The 18552-nt window shown below is 50.1% G+C and overlaps 1 protein-coding gene across 1 annotated transcript in view; it reads right to left on the bottom strand.

Moving 5' to 3' along the window:
* Positions 1-6495: 6495 nt before the first annotated feature.
* Positions 6496-18552, bottom strand: part of LOC128419891 (anoctamin-7-like) — a 29491-nt gene continuing 17434 nt past the window's right edge. The window contains exons 16-22 of the mRNA XM_053401113.1: positions 17625-17722; positions 17306-17442; positions 14654-14859; positions 12195-12337; positions 11993-12083; positions 10859-11021; positions 6496-8197 (exon numbers count right to left, since the gene is read on the bottom strand). Coding sequence (XP_053257088.1) covers positions 8166-8197; positions 10859-11021; positions 11993-12083; positions 12195-12337; positions 14654-14859; positions 17306-17442; positions 17625-17722 — 870 coding nt within the window. The 3' untranslated portion in view covers positions 6496-8165. The remainder of the gene's footprint in view (positions 8198-10858; positions 11022-11992; positions 12084-12194; positions 12338-14653; positions 14860-17305; positions 17443-17624; positions 17723-18552) is intronic.

Genomic DNA, 18552 nt, shown 5'->3' with positions numbered 1-18552 from the left:
ACCTTGCCAACAAAGGTCCGTCTAGTTAAAGCTATGGTTTTCCCAGTAGTGATGTATGGAAGTGAGAGCTGGACCATAAAGAAGGCTGATCGCCGAAGAATTGATGCTTTTGAATTATGGTGCTGGAGGAGACTCTTGAGAGTCCCATGGACTGCAAGAAGATCAAACCTCTCCATTCTGAAGGAAATCAGCCCTGAGTGGTCCCTGGAAGGACAGATCCTGAAGCTGAGACTCCAATACTTTGGCCACCTCATGAGAAGAGAAGACTCCCTGGAAAAGACCCTGATGTTGGGAAAGAATACAGTGGAATACAGGAGCATCTGGCGTGCTCTGGTCCATGGGGTCACGAAGAGTCGGACATGACTAAACGACTAAACAACAACTTAGTGTTTAATGGAGACTCCTTTTCTGTCTAGGAAAAGCACCAGCTCCTCCTCCACAACATTACCCAATCCCGAAATCTTCCACTGGTTATCCCGCTTCTACCACCACATGTTGACTGCTGATTTTGTATGGATGTTGCTAACTTCACTTGTTTATTTGTCAGTGCTCTGTGCAGCTCCCTGGCAGGGCTCCTTAATGCAGACTCCACAGGCAGCTGCAATTCTTCAAGGCCAAAGGAAGGCTGAATAGATCACATGCCACTAGCCCTGGCAAGTTGCCTAGTGAGCTCACAGCAGCCTGGCGTTTCAGGCTCCGACTCCCATCAGCCCCAGTTTATGGCTTTATCCATTCCAATCACTCGGTACTAGGATTTTGACAAACCAGCACAAATTGACTCCTTTTTGAAACAGCAGCAGCTAATCTTTCAGGCCACATTTGATGAATGCAGGCGGCATAGACAGCACTTAAGACAAAAAAACCAACCCAGCTAACAGCTTGGCTGCACTTATCTGCTTTAAATTAAACTCTCCTTCCCCCCAGCCTCTCCACCTTTTCTTAATATTACATTTTCCTAAAACATCCTTTCTTCGGAGTACTTTTTCTCAGAACCATCTACCGTATAATTATCCACTACAGAAATACTCATTAAACCTTTCCATAAACCCTGGAATTTGTTTCAGCTGCAGCTTGAATGTCTAAGTTTCAAAATATGCATTCCAGATCTCAGGTTGATAACCAAGTATCAACACAAATCCACCACCCGCCTCCGTATATTTAGGGGTGCTTGGGGAAATACCCTAGAATGGGGATCCCAGGATACCTGCTGACCTTTCTTTCCTCCTCCCTTCTACCTGCCCCCCCCAAACTAAGGGCCCAATTCATGGGGAAGGACACTTACATTCAGTCAGGAGAGAACAAGTTACTAGACCTCAAGAAAGGTTTGGCTATGCTGGCCAAGATGATTGGGGGGGGGCTAAGAGAAGCCAATGGACTCGGGTGGCGCTGTGTGTTAAACCACAGAGCCTAGGGCTTGCCAATCAGAAGGTTGGCAGTTCGAAGCTCCCGTTGCTCAGCCCTGCTCTTGCCAACCTAGCAGTTCGAAAGCACGTCAAAGTGCAAGTAGATAAATAGATACCGCTCCGGCGGGAAGGTAAACGGCGTTTCCGTGCGCTGCTCTGGTTCGCCAGAAGCGGCTTACTCATGCTGGCCACATGACCTGGAAGCTGTACGCCGGCTCCCTTGGCCAATAAAGCAAGATGAGCGCCGCAACCCCAGAGTCGGTCACGACTGAACCTAATGGTCAGGGCTCCCTTTACCTTTTGTTGTTGTTGTTTAGTTGTTTAGTCATGTCCGACTCTTCGTGACCCCCCTGGACCAGAGCACACCAGGCACTCCTGTCTTCCACTGCCTCCCGCAGTTTGGTCAAACTCATGCTGGTAGCTTCGACAACACTGTCCAACCATCTCGTCCTCTGTCGTCCCCTTCTCCTTGTGCCCTCCATCTTTCCCAACATCAGGGTCTTTTCCAGGGAGTCTTCTCTTCTAAGAGAAGCCAATAAAGCCAGAAGCAGGGGAAACCACTCAATTTTTTTCCTGGGGAAGTATCAGGTTTTGCCCCCACCCCCACCCCTGTTAAGCAGCCCCCTCCCCAACTAAACCCAGGACATCAAAGAAAGAGGGATGCACAGAGAGAAAACTAGGGAGGGGCCCTGCCCACCTGCAGAGAAATAACTTTCTCAGTGTACTGTATCCTTAGCAGCACCCTTTTAAAATTAAAGGGGCTGCAGCCAGAGTGGCTCAACTTGAACCAGAAGTGCCACCTTTTTCTAATAGAGGGGGAGTGCTCTCTGCCTTTTAACAGCAATGGGGGGACATCAACAGGTGAAGCTGCGTGGGGCAGGGTGGGAAGCCAGACCACATGAAATTCTACCTGCCAAACAGCAGTTAAAGTTGCAGGAGCTGCTGTCTCTAAAAATGCTGGCAACATGTAAAGAGAGAAAGGAGAGGGTGTCTTTGTGCTCCCACAGAGAGCTTTTCGTCAGGCCTCCTTGTAGGGTCCGGGGTGTGAGTGCCTGCTCCTGCACCTCTAAGTGCTACAGCTCTGCTGAACTCCCTTCAGTTACACTACAATTAAAGGTGCAGAATCTCCGACTGCTTTTTCATTGGGGTGTGTGCTCCCAGGGATTTGACCTTTAAAGCCCTATGCGGCCCAGGACCCACATACCTACGGGACCGCCTCTCCTGGGATGCCCCGCGGAGGACCTTAAGGTCAACAAATGACATCATTTTGGAGGTCCCAGGTCGCAAGGTGGTTAGATTAGTCTCAACTAGGGCCAGGGCCTTTTCAGTACTGGCCCCAACTTGGTGGAACGCTCTGTCACAAGAGACTAGGGCCTTCCGGGATTTGACATCTTTCTGCAGGGCCTGCAAGACAGAGCTGTTCTGCCTGGCCTTTGGTTTGGACTCAGTCTGACCCTTATGTTTCCCTCCCCTTTCGGTTTTGATCTGTGGGCTACTTTTAAAATGAGGCTACATTTTAAATTGCATTTTAACCTGTATTTTAAATTGGTTTCCCCCCTATTATGTTTTTACTGTAATTTTACTGGTGTTAGCTGCCCTGAGCCTAGCTCAGGGCGGGGTATGAATAAAATTTATTATTATTATTATTATTATTGTTGTTGTTGTTGTTGTTGTTGTTGTTATTATTATTATCATCCAGGGGGCGGGGTAGGGGAGACCGGAGAATGAGTGGGATTGCCATGTGACCAAGGAAAACAGCCAGGTCTGCTCTTGTGCCTTTCGTAGTAATTTGAACTAATCAGCATTTTTGTGTTCTCTCTTTCTGCAAGGAAATTTCCATAATATAATGAACGTTTGTATGTTAGTTTCCCCAATATCTGCAGATTTCTGCACCCTTTCCCCAATTTTTGAATAACTGCACTGAAAAATGTGGTTTTGGGTTGTGTTTGGAGGCGGCACATCTGTACTCGCAGGAGGACTGCGCCCAATTCCTCCTTATAAAGGGCAACTCGCCCTTTCATCTTTTGATCGCCCGCCCCCAGTCAGTGTCCTTTCCCCACCCAGAGGTGCAGAGCAGCTGTTAGAAGCAACTAGTATGGAGTTCGCACAGGGTGAGTTGGTGCACTCTTGATGCCCTCAGGAGACCCCTTGGCAGCTTTGCCCTTCCTTCTGTGGCCTGATGTCCTCTGCTCCCTTCCCTCCTTTTGGATGGATTTAGATGAGTAGGAGATGGTATTTTATTAATTATTCTTCCTCTTTTCACTTGTGTGGGAAGGCAAATATCTATTCCAGCAGAGATAATCACCACCTGTGCACAGGTTATCTCTAGAAGCTTTTAGACAAGGCTGCGTAATTTTCTAGATTAAACAATAAGGCTGCCATACACCAGGATTTTCCTGGACATTACAGGGAATTGACGGCTGGGGGGAATTTCTGAAAGGTGGCACTTTGTCCGTGATCTTAGGCAAGTCAATCAAAAAATCGAAATCACGTTTTTTGGCGCTATTTTAAATAAAAGCTCAACAACTTTGGGGTTTGTCTAAAACAAGCTCAACCGCTTTTGGGGTGTCCTGGTTTTTACTTTTTGAAATGTGGCAACCCTAACAAGGATGTTTAGGCAGACTTTGAATATCTATCTCTGAGTTTGAGTTAAATTAGGTAGCCTGGAGCATTCTTCCTCAACTATTTTTCTCCTGTCCATCTTTGAAAAGATCAAAAATGAAAACAAAAACTGCCTCTAAAAAGGGAAAAAGAGAAAACTGCCTGATTACTTCACTGTGGGGAAAAGGAAGTGTTTGTTGAACAACAGTGCCATCTAGTGCCCCCAAATTCAAAATATTAGTGAATTTAAACAATGGAAGAACACACCTCTGGCTCCACCACCCCCAAATCCGTTTAAATTCCTTCGGAAAGAGAGAGGAAAAACAACACAATAATTGCTCAGAAATGTAACTTTGTTATCCATGAAAATCTTGCAATAATTTTTATTTTATTTTTAAAGAAAGGTCCCTGACTGGGCCTGTAACCTTTATTGGGATGGTAATAATTTACCGTATTTTTTGCTCTATAAGACTCACTCCCCCCCCCCTAAAAAGTAAGGGGAAATGTGTGTGCGTCTTATGGAGCGAATGCAGGCTGCGCAGCTATCCCAGAAGCCAGAACAGCAAGAGGGATTGCTGCTTTCACTGCGCAGCGATCCCTCTTGCTGTTCTGGCTTCTGAGATTCAGAATTTTTTCCCCCTTGTTTTCCTCCTCCAAAAACTAGGTGCGTCTTGTGGTCTGGTGCGTCTTATAGAGCAAAAAATACGGTAACTCAGAAAAGGCTAAAGCTTTAAAGTTCACTCACCTGAGACTGGAGAAATAAATTGTTTAATCAATTATGTTTTTAATGTTTGATGCCATATTGTGTTTTAATTTGTTGTAACCCGCCAAGAGTGGCTGGGGTAACCCAGTCAGACGGGTGGCATCATCATCATCATCATAATAATAATAATAATAATAATAATAATAATAATAATACTCTCCTACTTACAAAAATCCACCCAATAAATTATGGGATGGGGGAGAGCAGGAGGGGCCTCTCCCCCTCCCCGTTGGCTGTTTCGGGCATTGGATTCCAGAGGCTCAGATTTGCTGGCGCATTCATTTGCTTCTGTGTTCACTGATCTGTACCGGTTTTCAGAAGAGGATGCGGTGGGGAGGATTTCTCCAGTACTAGAGAGAGAAGCCACAGCTCCAAGCTTTTGCCAGCTGAGATTCCACTCCCCACCTCCCTTTTGCAAACCCACCATTACCTGTTTTGTGCCCCTGGAGAGGACAGCTCTACCTGTCCCCAGTTCCTGTAACAGCTGGAGAACCACTACCACCCCCCTATCTGATGCCTGGTTCCTGGCGGGCATCTCCGTTTCCACTGTGGCTCAGCAGGAGAGCACCTGCTCTGCATGCAGAAGGTCTCCGGTTTGACCCCTGTCACCACCCACAGGTAGGATGGGGAATGTTCCCTGCCTGAAACCCTGGAGCAGGCATAGGCAAACTCGGCCCTCCAAATGTTTTTTGAGACTACAATTCCCAACATCCCTGACCACTGGTCCTGTTAGCTAGGGATGATGGGAGTTGTAGTCCCAAAACATCTGGAGGGCCGAGTTTGCCTATGCCTGCCCTGGAGAGTCATTGCCGCCATTTAGTGCTGCCAAGGCTGAGCTAGAAGGACCAACTGTCTGAACTGGCACAAGGCACCTTCCTATTTGACTAAGCAGCCGTGCCAAAGCAACTCTGCACATGCTCAGTTGTTGCCAATTCTTCATCTGTTTCAAACCAGACTTGGCTCACCCTGACGCGGTGATGGGGGGAAGTCACTGTATCTCAACTGCGTCATCATCCCTGACCACAAGCCAAGCTGGAGTCTGGCAACATCTGGAGGGGCACAGCTGTCCTGTGTCTACACCGAACACTTCCCTGCATCCTCCGAGCTATTTGACTGGGCCAAGGCTGCTTGTTGGCTTGTCTTCAAACCTTCCCTCGCCTGGAGGCTCACAGAGGGTGGGGGTGGTGATGAACGAGAGAACAGAGTGGACCCCTCCCCTCTTTTCTGAGCCCCTCCTGGGTAAGACTCCCCTCGGAAGGGAAACTTGACCCCCTCAGGTACAAAAATGCCTGGGGAGAAGCTCTGCCCCTGCTTTCCCTGCCCCACCAAGAACGCACAGGGTTACTCCACATTTTATTCATTCTCCTGTGTGATATACAGAACGTGGGGCAATTCTGGCTGCCGCTGGAGGGTGGGAGAGAGAGAGAGACCATGCAGGAAGGGGGGTTTACACTGGGCAGCAATAATCGTGCACGGCATGCAGCATGCCCCACCCTCCCAGATCATCATCAGCAAGGCCACACCCCTCCCCTCCTACAGTCTGCAGCCCCATATCTCACAGGCTCCCGACTTGGAGCTGAAAGGGGGTTTTGTGGCAGGAAAGGGGCTGTTCCAGGAACCTAAGCCCAGCTCATTTGCAAGGCAAGAACAACAATGGAGGGTTCATCTCCATTCCCCTCCTGCTTTTCTGCAACCTGCCAGAGGAGAGGGAGGGGAGGAAGAGGAAGGGGTGGCTTTGAGTTCACATAAAACCCACCAGCCAGCGAACCAACAATCTCCAGTGCCAGGGAAGGCTGGCTGTGGCTCCCTTCCTCGCCTGAAGTTTCGAGGTTTCCTTTTTGGCCCTCCTGTGCCAGCTGCTGCCAGGGCTGCCCTTCTCGGTCCCTCTGCTCCTCTGATGAAAATGTCCCTTGCCTGCTGCTCCAGCTGCCTGGGAAGGCCTGGGTGACACTCAATGGTCAGCCTGACTTCCAGACTCCTTCCGGACCAGCCCAACCTCAGGATCAGCGGACACAGAATGCTCGGTGTAGACTTGGCTTCAAATTCCCCGCTAAGCCACGGTGCTCGCAGAGGGTCCTCCGCTTGAGGGTCCTTCGGCATGCTTGAGGCGTTGCTTTTCCACAATCAGGAGGGTGTGGGATTAAGATGGTAGTTCCGCACAGCCCCGGGTGTGGCACCGAGAGGCTGAACAGAAACCAGAGCAAGAAACCACAAACAGCAGCAAGCTTCTAACTCAAGGCAAAGGAGCCCCTCTTCCAAGCCTCACTTGCACTTTGCCAGTCCAGAAAGGCCAGGTGTTGGTGGGGACGCGAGCAAAGAAGACACAGGAACGCAACAATTCAACAGCCACGTTGTGTGGGTGCACCGTAAAAAGTGAGTCGGCTGATGATGCTCTTGTGGAAGGCGCCCAGTGTTTCTGTTTGAGGAGGCGCCCTGCTTCCAACCTCCTTCCACTTCCTCGCTTCCCCTTGGGCAGGATCAAAACATGAACGATATTCAGCTGTGCGCACTCTGAAGCTCTGCTGCACCTTGAGGATTTCTGCATGCATGGCTATGGCCCTCAATGCTCCCAGGAGAACACCGTTCCTGCAAGTTAAGGGCATCCCTTCCACAAACCCCTGAGAAGGGAAGTGCAGGCAGGTGAGCAAAACAGCACATTCACTCGGTTTTGCAGCAGGGACGGCGTTTCCACACATCTTAACACGGAAAGCGTGAGTTCTCGAAGCAGCCCGTGGCGGCGGGAATGGCTGGTCCACAAAGACACTGGATTGATATTGCAGACGCAATCCCTCTTATCAGGGAATCTGTGGTAGAAACCCTCCGCAGAGGACCTTGCCTGCAAAAGTGCAACCCCGGCCTCCTCTCTCCTTGGCCCAGGAGACGCTGCTGCCGAAACGCCCGCTCCTGTCCTCAAGTGAAGCAAAGGCTTCTGGGAGACAATGGCCCTAGGAAGGAGGGGGCCACGCAAGCCAGCCTGTCCTCCAAGCCGTCAGAAGAAGGATCAGCCCTTCCCGTTGGGTTGGAAAGGAACTCGGGTGGGGAAATTGTTGGCGATGCCATTTCCACAGTCCCTGCGGTCCATCTCTGAGGAGCAGGGAAAAGGTCAAGAGGGGAAGGCGAAGAGAGGCTAGGCAGGAGGGCCTCAGGACAGCCACGGAAGCAAAGTGGCCCTCCTTGTAGCAGTGGCGGGGGGTGCAAAGGGCATGCAACCCTCCTCACCCCACAAGTCCAGCCTCTCTTGCCCACCTTCCTGGTCCTTGAAGGGGCCACGAGACTCTTGGCTGAGTTTGTGCCAGTGATGGAGCCCTCGAGGAATCCTTCCTCCATTGCCTTGGCTGAACCTCCTCTTCAACAGAGCTGATGTGTGTGGTCAGAAGTGGCTGCACCTGCGGGGGGCGCTAGTTCACGCTGCTGGGTAAAAGGCTGCTTGCTGTATTGGGAGGAGGAAAAGGAGGAAGAGGTAATAATAACAGTAACCGCAAATATGTAAAACCAGGGCAGCAGGCTCAGAGGTTTGTGGGAACCAAGAGCGGCGGTCGGGGGACAAAGAGGAAAGTTTCGTTTTCCTTTTCTGACCAATTGGGATGGGGCGCTTTCAGGTTTCTGCCAGAAGCTGTTCCAAGGCTGGATCTACACTGACCTGCTTAACATTATTAGAACAATATTAGATCTATCGTTCTAAAATGTCACAGGACATACTTGTGAATTAGAGCATTTTTTGCCTTGGTTTCCCCCCCGTCAAAACACTGTCTCCCTCCTGCTGGCTGCTCTGGTGTCACATTTTAATAACGCATTACGAGTGTTAAAAGTAGGATGTAATGTGTCCATATATGTTATCAAAGCAATTCCTTAACCCTTCCTTAACGTTAAAAACAGTGAGTGTAGATCCGCCCCAAAGCACAGAGGCCCAGGGAAGCTTCCAAATGTTGCAACTACGACTCCAAGCTGTTTCCCTGAGCACTGGCCATGCTGGTTGAGGGGACTGACAGGAACTGGGAGCCCAGCCTCACCTGGAGGGTGCCATTTTGGCTGCCTGTGGGTTCTGTGGCTCTTATTTCCGTTGGACAAAACCCTCCTCACCCTGGTTCCTGCTTAGCTCGTCACCCAGGGCTCAGCCTTGGCATCAAGAAATAGGTCCTGGGGCCCAGCACTCTCAGACTCTGCTTAAGTGAAGACCAGCCTCCGAGGGGAAGGGGGATCCTCACACAAGAGGGCCAGATCCACAACCTAAATTTGTTGCCATACCAAGAAATCACAACTGCAAAAGAGTGATGGTTTGGCAGCAGTGAGTAGGGGGGCAGTGACCCTGAGATGTGGCTGGGTTGCAGATGGAGGACGGTGTCTCATGGACCAAGTGCCACTGAGGCACGGCGGTTCCATGTGACACAGCCAGTGTGGGAGCGGGCCAACATGCCCACACCCAGCACAAGGGCACTGGGCCACACCAGACAGTCGTGGCTGGGAATGGATGACCACGGTGCCACGGAGAAGAAACAATTTGTGGGATGGCCTGGAACACAACACCGGACACACCACAGCATCACAACACAGATGGCGCACAGCTACCCAGTAACAGGGGCAGGGCTTAGTTTCAGAAAGGGAAACAGGGATTGCCAGCTGCCAACTGCAGGCCCACCCCCTGCCCAGTCACGGAGGGGCTTCTCTTGCAGCGATGCAAGAGGATTCTGTGGGCAGCGGATTCGTGGCTATGCCAGTCCCCAGAAGGCCCCGAGACTCCAGCACGTGGCCTCCCAGGTGCTCCTCAGCCTTGTCCAGGCAGGATGAAGTTCTGATTCCTTGCCGCCTCTCACGCAACGAGGAGGAGTGAGAATTGGTCAGGAAGGCACAGGAGGGGAGGGCGGGGAAAAGGGGCTCCCCGCCCCTATCCAACCTCTCTCTTTCTCTTCTCTCAGGCCCAAAGAGTCTCAAACTCTTCCACAACTGTGGGAGTGTAGCAAATACGCAGAAATAAGTTCTGGTTTTGTCAGCCACACCTCCCGGTGGAGACGCCCCAGCCCCTTGCCCTGGATGTGCCGAGAGCAAAGGCAATGCACTCTGCCTATGCCCAGAGGTGCTCTTCTCTGTGGACATGCTACCAAGCCTCCACCCAACCCTATTGGGTGGACATTTTTCCACCTTCGCCGCATCAAGCAGTTGGTCCCTTACCTTTCCTGCCCTGACCTGGCCACAGTGATCCATGCGATGGTCACCTCCAGGCTTGACTACTGTAATTCGCTCTACGTGGGGCTGCCCTTGAAGCTGCCCCAGAAACTCCAGCGGGTGCAGATTGCTGCAGCAAGGCTCCTCACGGGGTCTCTGCCATGGGAGCATATTCACCCAGTGCTTTTCCAGCTGCACTGGCTCCCGGTGGAGTACAGGATCAGATTTAAGGTGCTGGTTTTGACCTTTAAAGCCCTTCACGGCCTCGGACCCTCGTACCTACGGGACCGCCTCTCCTGGTATGCCCCCCGGAGGACCTTAAGGTCCATAAATAGCAACACCCTAGAGGTCCCAGGCCCTAAGTAAGTTAGATTAGCCTCAACCAGAGCCAGGGCTTTTTCAACACTGGCTCTGGCCTGGTGGAACGCTCTGCCTCATGAGACCAGGGCCCTGCAGGATCTGATTTCTTTCCGCAGGGCCTGTAAGACAAGAGTTGTTCCGCCAGGCCTTTGGCTTGGAATCAACTTGATCCCCTTCCCCTCTATCCTTTTTCCTTTCTCCTTCTGTGATGAGGCTGCATTTTAATGTTTTAATGTTGTATTTTAATCTTGTTTTTAAGTTGTATTCATTCAACTTGTTTTTATTATTGGTTGTTAGCCGCCCTGAGCCCGGCCTTGGCTGGGGAGGGCGGGGTATAAATAAAATTTATTATTATTATTATTATTATTATAATGAATGGGGAGCAAGGACCAAGAGCGGACCTCGCCTCCTCACAAGGCAATATGTTCGGGAGTGAGTGGAGCAGGCTGGGTTTGTGTGGAAGAATCCCCTCCTGCAGACCCCACCTCTGCGCTCTGCTCCTGCTCCTGGGTTTCTGGTCTTGCAACAAGAAGACGGCACGGACAGGCAGGTGCTTCTTTTGCAAACTGACCTGGTGAGGGAGAGGAGTCGCCACTCACCGTCAGCAGCACATCCTGGTTGTCGGCCAGAGCCTGCTTGGCCAGGTAGCGTTCCCGCTTGATCTTCACCTCCAGGGACTCGGGGATGTCTGGGACCAGCCAGTCGATGAGGCGCAGGCAGAAGAAGACCACGTGCTGGGAGCCGGGAGGAAAGTCTCTTTGTGACGCTCAGCCACAAGCCGGTGTGCGTTATTCTCCCCATGCCACAGATGGGAAAACTGAGGCTTGGTTCGAAAGGGGATGCCACTCGGGCCACTCTGATCAGCAATTTAAGATGGAACTCCTGCCAGAGTTTATCTACTTGCACTTTGACTTGCTTTCGAACTGCTAGGTTGGCAGGAGCAGGGACCGAGCAACGGAGGTAATAAACAGGCAGGAAAGGAAGGATGGCAAGGAAAGAGTATTTGCCATCTCCTTGTGAACTCTCTTCCTGGCCCTTAAGGTAAAGGTAAAGAACCCCTGACCATTAGGTCCAGTCGTGGCCGACTCTGGGGTTGCAGTGCTCATCTCGCTTTATTGGCCGAGGGAGCCGGTGTACGGCTTCCGGGTCATGTGGCCAGCATGACTAAGCTGCTTGTGGCGAACCAGAGCGGCGCACGGAAACGCCGTTTACCTTCCCTCTGGAGCGGTACCTATTTATCTACTTGCACTTTGACGTGCTTTCGAACTGCTAGGTTGGCAGGAGCAGGGACTGAGCAACGGGAGCTCACCCCATCGCGGGGATTCAAACCGCCGACCTTCTGATCGGCAAGTCCTAGGCTCTGTGGTTTAACCCACAGCGCCACCCATGTAAATAGTCATAAATACAGCCACTTGCCCCAGGAAGGACACCAACTTCATTTCCCCCCACTTACCAGTGCCAGCTGCCATTCCGCTAGCCCTACCATGTGCTTATGTCCCCTCAGCCCCCTACTGAGTCAAACCCTTGGGTCCACCTGCCTCTGTGCTGCCTACACGGACTGGCAGCAGTGGCTTTCCGGGATTTCAAGCAGGCAAGTTTCCCCCCAGCCCGACCTGGAAATGCTGCCGGCGGGGCTCGAACCCGGGACTCTCTGCATGCAGGGCGGCTGCCCTACCACTAAGCTACACCCCCTCAAGACGCTCACCTCGAAGGCGATGATGAAGCCCAGGCGGATGGCCAGCAGCTTCCAGTAGAAGAGAGTTTGGCTTCCATGGGGGTCGCGGAAGGCCTTGTACCTGGGAGGGGAGATGCCATTTCCGTGGATCAACAGGGCTGGGCGTGCATGTGTGTGCCAGGATGCATTCCCTGGGGCTGTGCGGGGTGGGGGGTGAGGTCTCTGCTCTCACCGGCACATGGTGTGGTTGCTGTCCACGAAACTGGGTGGGGCGTAGGCCAGGGTGAAGTTCACGTAGCCGCGCAGGTGGCTGTCGTACTCGTATTGGTACAGGAGGCGAGGGAGGAAGTCCGACGTGAAGGCAATGAGGAAGGCCTGTGGGGAGACAAGGAGACTCATATGGGGGGGGGGGAATGGGTGATCTATGTAGGGGTGCAAATATCCAGTGTGGAGGTCAGGTGGGATTGCTATGAGGAATTATGAAAGATGGAGCAGGCCATTTGTCTCAGCAATGAAAGCATTGTGTTGACTGGGTTTGATTCATTGACAAGTTTCTGATCGAATCCCATAAGCCTCTGCACCTGACAGGCATGTATAAGCATTCTAAACACAGGCCAGTTGCTTCACCGGGCATCCTCAGTACATAAAGATAGTAGGCTACTTTGATGTAGTTTGTTAATCTTTAGATTGATCTTAGCGCTGTGGGTTAAATCACAGAGCCTAGGACTTGCCGATCAGAAGGTTGGCGGTTCGAATCCCCGCGATGGGGTGAGCTCCCGTTGCTCAGTCCCTGCTCCTGCCAACCTAGCAGTTCGAAAGTGCGTCAAAGTGCAAGTAGATAAATAGGTACCACTCCGGCGGGAAGGTAAATGGCGTTTCCATGCACTGCTCTGGTTCACCATAAGTGGCTTAGTCATGCTGGCCACATGACCCGGAAGTTGTACGCCGGCTCCCTCGGCCAATAAAGCGAGATGAGCGCCGCAACCCCAGAGTCGGCCACGACTGGACCTAATGGTCAGGGGTCCCTTTACCTTTACCTTAAGGGCCAGGAAGAGAGTTCACAAGGAGATGGCAAATACTCTTTCCTTGCCATCCTTCCTTTCCTGCCTGTTTATGACCTCCAGGGTTTTGCTGAATGCATTCCTCTAGTCCTGTTTTATTTACTCTGAACTATGTATGCATGCTCAAGTAGGTAATTAGCTCTTTGTAGTTTTAACTTTGACTTTGTCCCACATGGGTTTTTTTGAAATCTTCAGAGGAATCTGATTGGTTCTTACGAACACTGTGTAAAAAGTTCTTTTGTGAATAAAACGACCTGGGCCGAGCGGTGGACAGGATTATTGTTGGCACTCCTTCCAGAGTCTTGCTTGTCAAGTCTCGTGTGTATTTTATTAATCAGAGTCCAATCCTTCCTTGCTTTGGGAATGCTACAGATCTAGGGGCCCTGTCAAGGTGCAGCTAGGTGCAGCATCCCTGCGTATGCTGGGAACAACTCACAGATCCTGAGCCCTTACTCTTGCAGCCTGGCTGCCCAGGTCCCACAGAAGTAAGAGAGTTTTCATAGAAAACCGGGCACAGACTCAACTTCCTGCCATGCAAATAATCCCCCTGCCTAATCAGGACTTGGGTAACATGAAGATATTCGCTTGGCACCACTCTTCCCACCACTGTCAGCCAGAAGAAAATTAAGAGCCGTGAAATCGGTTATGATACACTGGGCAAAAGATTTTTGATATAATATACAGCTAAAAGAATGGGAGAGGTTGTGGAAAGAAAGAATAAAATTTACAGCATGTATTGCTTTGAAAGAGAATATGATGAAAATGATGTATAGATGGTATATTACACCTGTGAAATTAGCTAAAATGTATATGACAAGTAATAAATGTTGGAAATGTAAAGGAAAAGAAGGATCATTTTATCATATGTGGTGGGAATGTAAGAAAGTAAAAAACTTCTGGGAAATGATATATAACGAGATGAAAAAGATGTTGAAATACACAATTTTTAAAAGACCAGAAGCATTTTTTCCTTGGTATTATAAGTGAGGACATTAATAGACAGGACATTAAACTGTTTTTATACGCAATAACAGCGACAAAAAAAAAAAAAAGGAAATCAGAAATGGAAGCAAGAAGAAATACCGACAAAAGAAGAATGGCAGCCGAAATTAATGGACTACGCAGAATTGGACAAAATGACAGGAAGGATTCGATACCTGCGGGACCAGAGATTCACAGAAGATTGGAAGAAATATAGGAATTATTTGAAGAGCAACTGTAATCAACAAATTACATTAGTAGGACTACAAGAAGTTTTGTAAGGAGGAATAAATGAAATATTGCAAAGAAGAAAAAGAAGAGAGATATTAGTTATGATATTTAAATGTAATAGTGAAAGTAAGAAATGCAAAATTAAGTGGAAAAGATTGGAAAATGTTCAGATATGATTGATGGAAGTCAAAAAAATTGAATAACTCTGCTTCCAACTCTGCTATTCTATGCTTCTATGATGAAATGCTTTTCCTCTTGGGCTTCTGCAGCCCCCACCAGCAGCTACTTGTCTTGGACTCGGCTTGGGGTCCAGCTGCTTTGGGGGGTGGGGCTGCTGGGTGGTGAAGCCCCCTGCCCCAAGCTCTGAGCTTTGTGGGTTCATGGGTAGGGTGGGGTATTGAGTTCCTTCCGGACTCACGTTGACGATGACGGAGATCTGGGCCAGGACATCCAGGATGAAGAACCAGACGCTGATGTCTTGGGCGCGCTCGGCCACGGGGCGCCGATACTCGCAGGCGAACTTCTGGGCGTCCAGGCGGATCTCGACCCAGTTGTTGAGCAGGGCGAAGAGCGGAGCCAGCGGGAAGGCAGCCACGAAAATGGTGATGAAGCCAAACTGGAGCACTGAGGGAGAGCAGGGAAGCTCATCAGGGTTAGAGCGACAACCCTCCCCAAAGGAAAGGGGCAGGATAGAGGCTGGCATTGCCGGCCCCTGACATACAGCTCTGAGCTGGAACTGGGGTGGCAGAAGGAGAACGGAGCGATCTCCACTTTCCTGTGGTGGTCAGGTGGGATTGCTATGAGGGGGCGGCAACCAAGACCACATAACCCCGGTCTTGAAAGACCTATACTGGCTCCCAGTATGTTTCCGGGCACAATTCAAAGTGTTGGTATTGACCTTTAAAGCCCTAAATGGCCTTGGTTCAGTATACCTGAAGGAGCATCTCACTCCCATCGTTCTGCCCAGACGCTGAGGTCCAGCTCTGAGGGCCTTCTGGCAGTTCCCTCATTGCGAGAAGTGAGGTTACAGGGAACCAGGCAGAGGGCCTTCTCGGTAATGGCACCCACCCTGTGGAACGCCCTCCCATCAGATGTCAAAGAGATAAACAACTACCTGACATTCAGAAGACATCTGAAGGCAGCCCTGTTCAGGGAAGTTTTTAATGTGTGACATTTTAATGTATTTTTGGTCTTTGTTGGAGTGGCTGGGGAGGCCCAGCCAGATGGGCGGGGTACAAAGAATAAATTATTATTATTATTATTATTATTATTATTATTATTATTATTATTCGAAAAATGAAGCAAGCTATTGTGTCAGCAATGAAAGCATTGCTTTGACTGGGCTTGGGTCATTTGACATGAGTTCTGATTCATTCCCACAAGCCTCTGCACCTCTGCCCATTTTCTCTGCCTGACAGTCACCTATAGAGCATTCTACACAGACCATTTATTCACCAGGCATCCTGGGCCATAAAGATAGACGGTAGCTTTGATGTAGCTTTTGTTAATCCTTAGGCCAGGAGGAAAGTTCCTGGAAGTGGTAAATGCCTATCTTTCTCTGTCCTGTTTACTGCCTGTTTATGACCTCCGGGGTTTGCTAAATGCATTCCTCCTTGATTCCTGTTTTATTTACCCTAAAACATGTATGCATGCACAAATAGTTCTTTGCAGTTAAGAGGCTTCCTCTGATCTGGTTTTGTCCCCACATGGGGTTTTTTGAAATGCTCAGAGGTAATCTGATTGGTTCTTACGAACGCTGCGTAAAAATTTCTTTTGTGAATAAAACGACCTGGGCCAGGGGGTAGGCACTGCCTCCCAGAGTCTTGCTGGCCAAACCTCGCGTCTATTTTATTAATCAGGGTCCAGTCCTTTTGTGATGGCCTGGGAATTGGATTCAGAGGCTGAACCTGAGGAATCCCAGCCTGCACAGGAGTCCCCACCTCCAGGACCAGCTGAGCCGTGGCTGGGGCTTGAACCTGAAGGGCCCTCACCTGTGCCAGATCCTCAGGAGCAGACACCAGCTGAATCTGCTCTGGCTCCGGAGGCGATGGAGCATTGCCTGCAGGTGCTCCACTCTCAGCCCCATCAGGGGAAGGTGAGGTTGCCTCTGGGTCCGGTAACCCTCTAGCCTCTCCTGAGCTGCAGAGGCTCAGGGCAGAGAGGCGGAGGGAACTAAGTTCTTGCAGGAGGAGTGCTCGCCTCCAGGCCAGGAGAGGCGAGTCACCTGTGGACCGGGGCTGTCCTATGCCTCAGAGGAGATATGCACCTGCTGCCAGGTGCCATAAGAAAGCGGCAGAGATAGCACATGATAGTACGCACCCCGGAAATGATCTCTTTCAGCTTCTAGCTTCTGGAAGAAGGTATAGGGTTATAAAGGCCAGGACTAGCCGCCTGAAAAACAGTTTCTACGCTAATGCAATTCTGGTTCTAAACGCAGCATAAGGGGTCTCTGTAGTATAGTGTTTTTTAAAATGGGGTTTTAGAGTTTTTAGGGGGGTTTGAATGTTTTATGTAGTTTTGTAGCACTTTTATGTAGCTTTTATGTAGTTTTATGTAGTTTTATGTAGTTTTCAATTTCATTGTTCTGCAAGGGACAATGACAATAAAGATATAGTATCATATCGTATCGATAAAAGCCAGCCAGCCCAGTCCCAGGTTGCGGGAGCAACATTGTTGGTAGCCTGTTCCTGCCTGCACCCTGTCCTGCTCTTCTGCCAGAGTTCCTGACCTCCCCCGACTCCTTGTCTTGGACCCCGCTTCAGCCTTAATGGACAGCCTCCATACCACACCCTCGACCTTGGACTGGACTCGGACCATGCCGCACGGTAACCCCCCAGGACCAGCACACCTTTCCTTTGCCTTCAGAACGCAACACCTCCCAGCCTTGTTTTTGCCTGGGATCCAGTCGCATCCCAGCAACTGGGCCATTATAGTGGCCTGGGAGTTCTCGTGCAACGAACCTGCCACCCCACAAAAAACAGGACGTTTTGCAAAAGTGAAAGTGATCAGAAAATGGACTGGCTTGTGCGGGGTAATAACCCGAACTGGCTCGGCCCTCCCTCCTGCTTACCCATCTCCAGGTACTCCTCAAAGAGGCCTTCGCACTCAATCAGTTCATAATCCTCCTCCCAGCGCTTGGGCTCCTGGCAGATCTGACCCCCTCGCACCCGGGCCAGCTTCCTCTTCTGGCGCCAGGATTTCAGCTTCCTGCAGGGGAAGAAATGGACAAGAGAGGCATCGGAGCAGGGGAGAGGGGCTCCAGTTGAAAGGGACCCCAAAAAACATTAGGTTTTGTGGGGTACTCTGTTTCCATGAGCAACCCTCCCTGGACCTGCCGGTCTATCTCTGGACCTGCCCGGTCTTCCTTCTCCCTGCAGCTGGCAACTCACGGAATCAGAAACTCCTGGATGTTGCTGACAATCTGCTTCCCCACCATGATGATGAAGAGCTGCTGGGCCAGCTCAATCAGGCATCCGCCAGGACCGCACTGCAGGGAGAAGGGGAGGACGTCAGCAGAGCTCTAGGGAGCGAGTCTGGAAACCCTGTGCCCCAAGGAAACAGCTCCCAGAAGGACCATTTCCCCCTGAAAATAAGAAATCCCAATTCTGCCTTTAGCCAAACAGCCGTGGCAGGACCCTGGGTGCTTTGAAAAATCTTTAATGCTTTGTTTGTCACTCTTGGGCTGGAGTGTTGTTTGGGACCTTTTGTTGTGGGGGTTGCTGATGCTGGTTTTTTTGTATCTCTATTTTTTGTGATTTATGTGGAAATAGTTCAGTTTGTTTTTGTGTTTTTAATGCTCTGTTTATTGTTTATGACTACTTTTGTCACGTTGTAGTTATGTATTTTTTTCATGCTGCCAGCTGCCTTGAGCATGGTTTGAACTAAGGAAAGGGGGCATGCAAAAAAAAATGATGTATGTACCATGGTACCTCGGGTTACATATGCTTCAGGTTACAGACTCCGCTAACCCAAAAATAGTACCTCGGGTTAAGAACTTTGCTTCAGGATGAGAACAGAAATCGTGCAGTGGTGGCGCAGTGGCAGCAGGAGGACCCATTAGCTAAAGTGGTGCTTCAGGTTAAGAACAGTTTCAGGTTAAGAATGGACCTCCGGAACAAATTAAGTACTTAACCCGAGGTACCACTGTATGTATGTATGTATGTATGTATGTATGTATGTATGCATGCCAATACCTAAAACAGAAACGAGAACCAAAATAATCTAAAACAAACATGAACAAGTGAGCTCTTAAATCACAACCCTCCAATTAAAGTTGAACCTTGCAGATTTAAAAAAAGAAAAAAACACGGTTTGATC

Source organism: Podarcis raffonei, chromosome 8, assembly GCF_027172205.1.
Source record: "Podarcis raffonei isolate rPodRaf1 chromosome 8, rPodRaf1.pri, whole genome shotgun sequence".
In the NCBI taxonomy this organism is placed as follows: domain Eukaryota; kingdom Metazoa; phylum Chordata; class Lepidosauria; order Squamata; family Lacertidae; genus Podarcis; species Podarcis raffonei.
The sequence above is the reverse complement of the archived record's forward strand: the minus strand, read 5'-3'. Positions and strand labels throughout refer to the sequence as shown.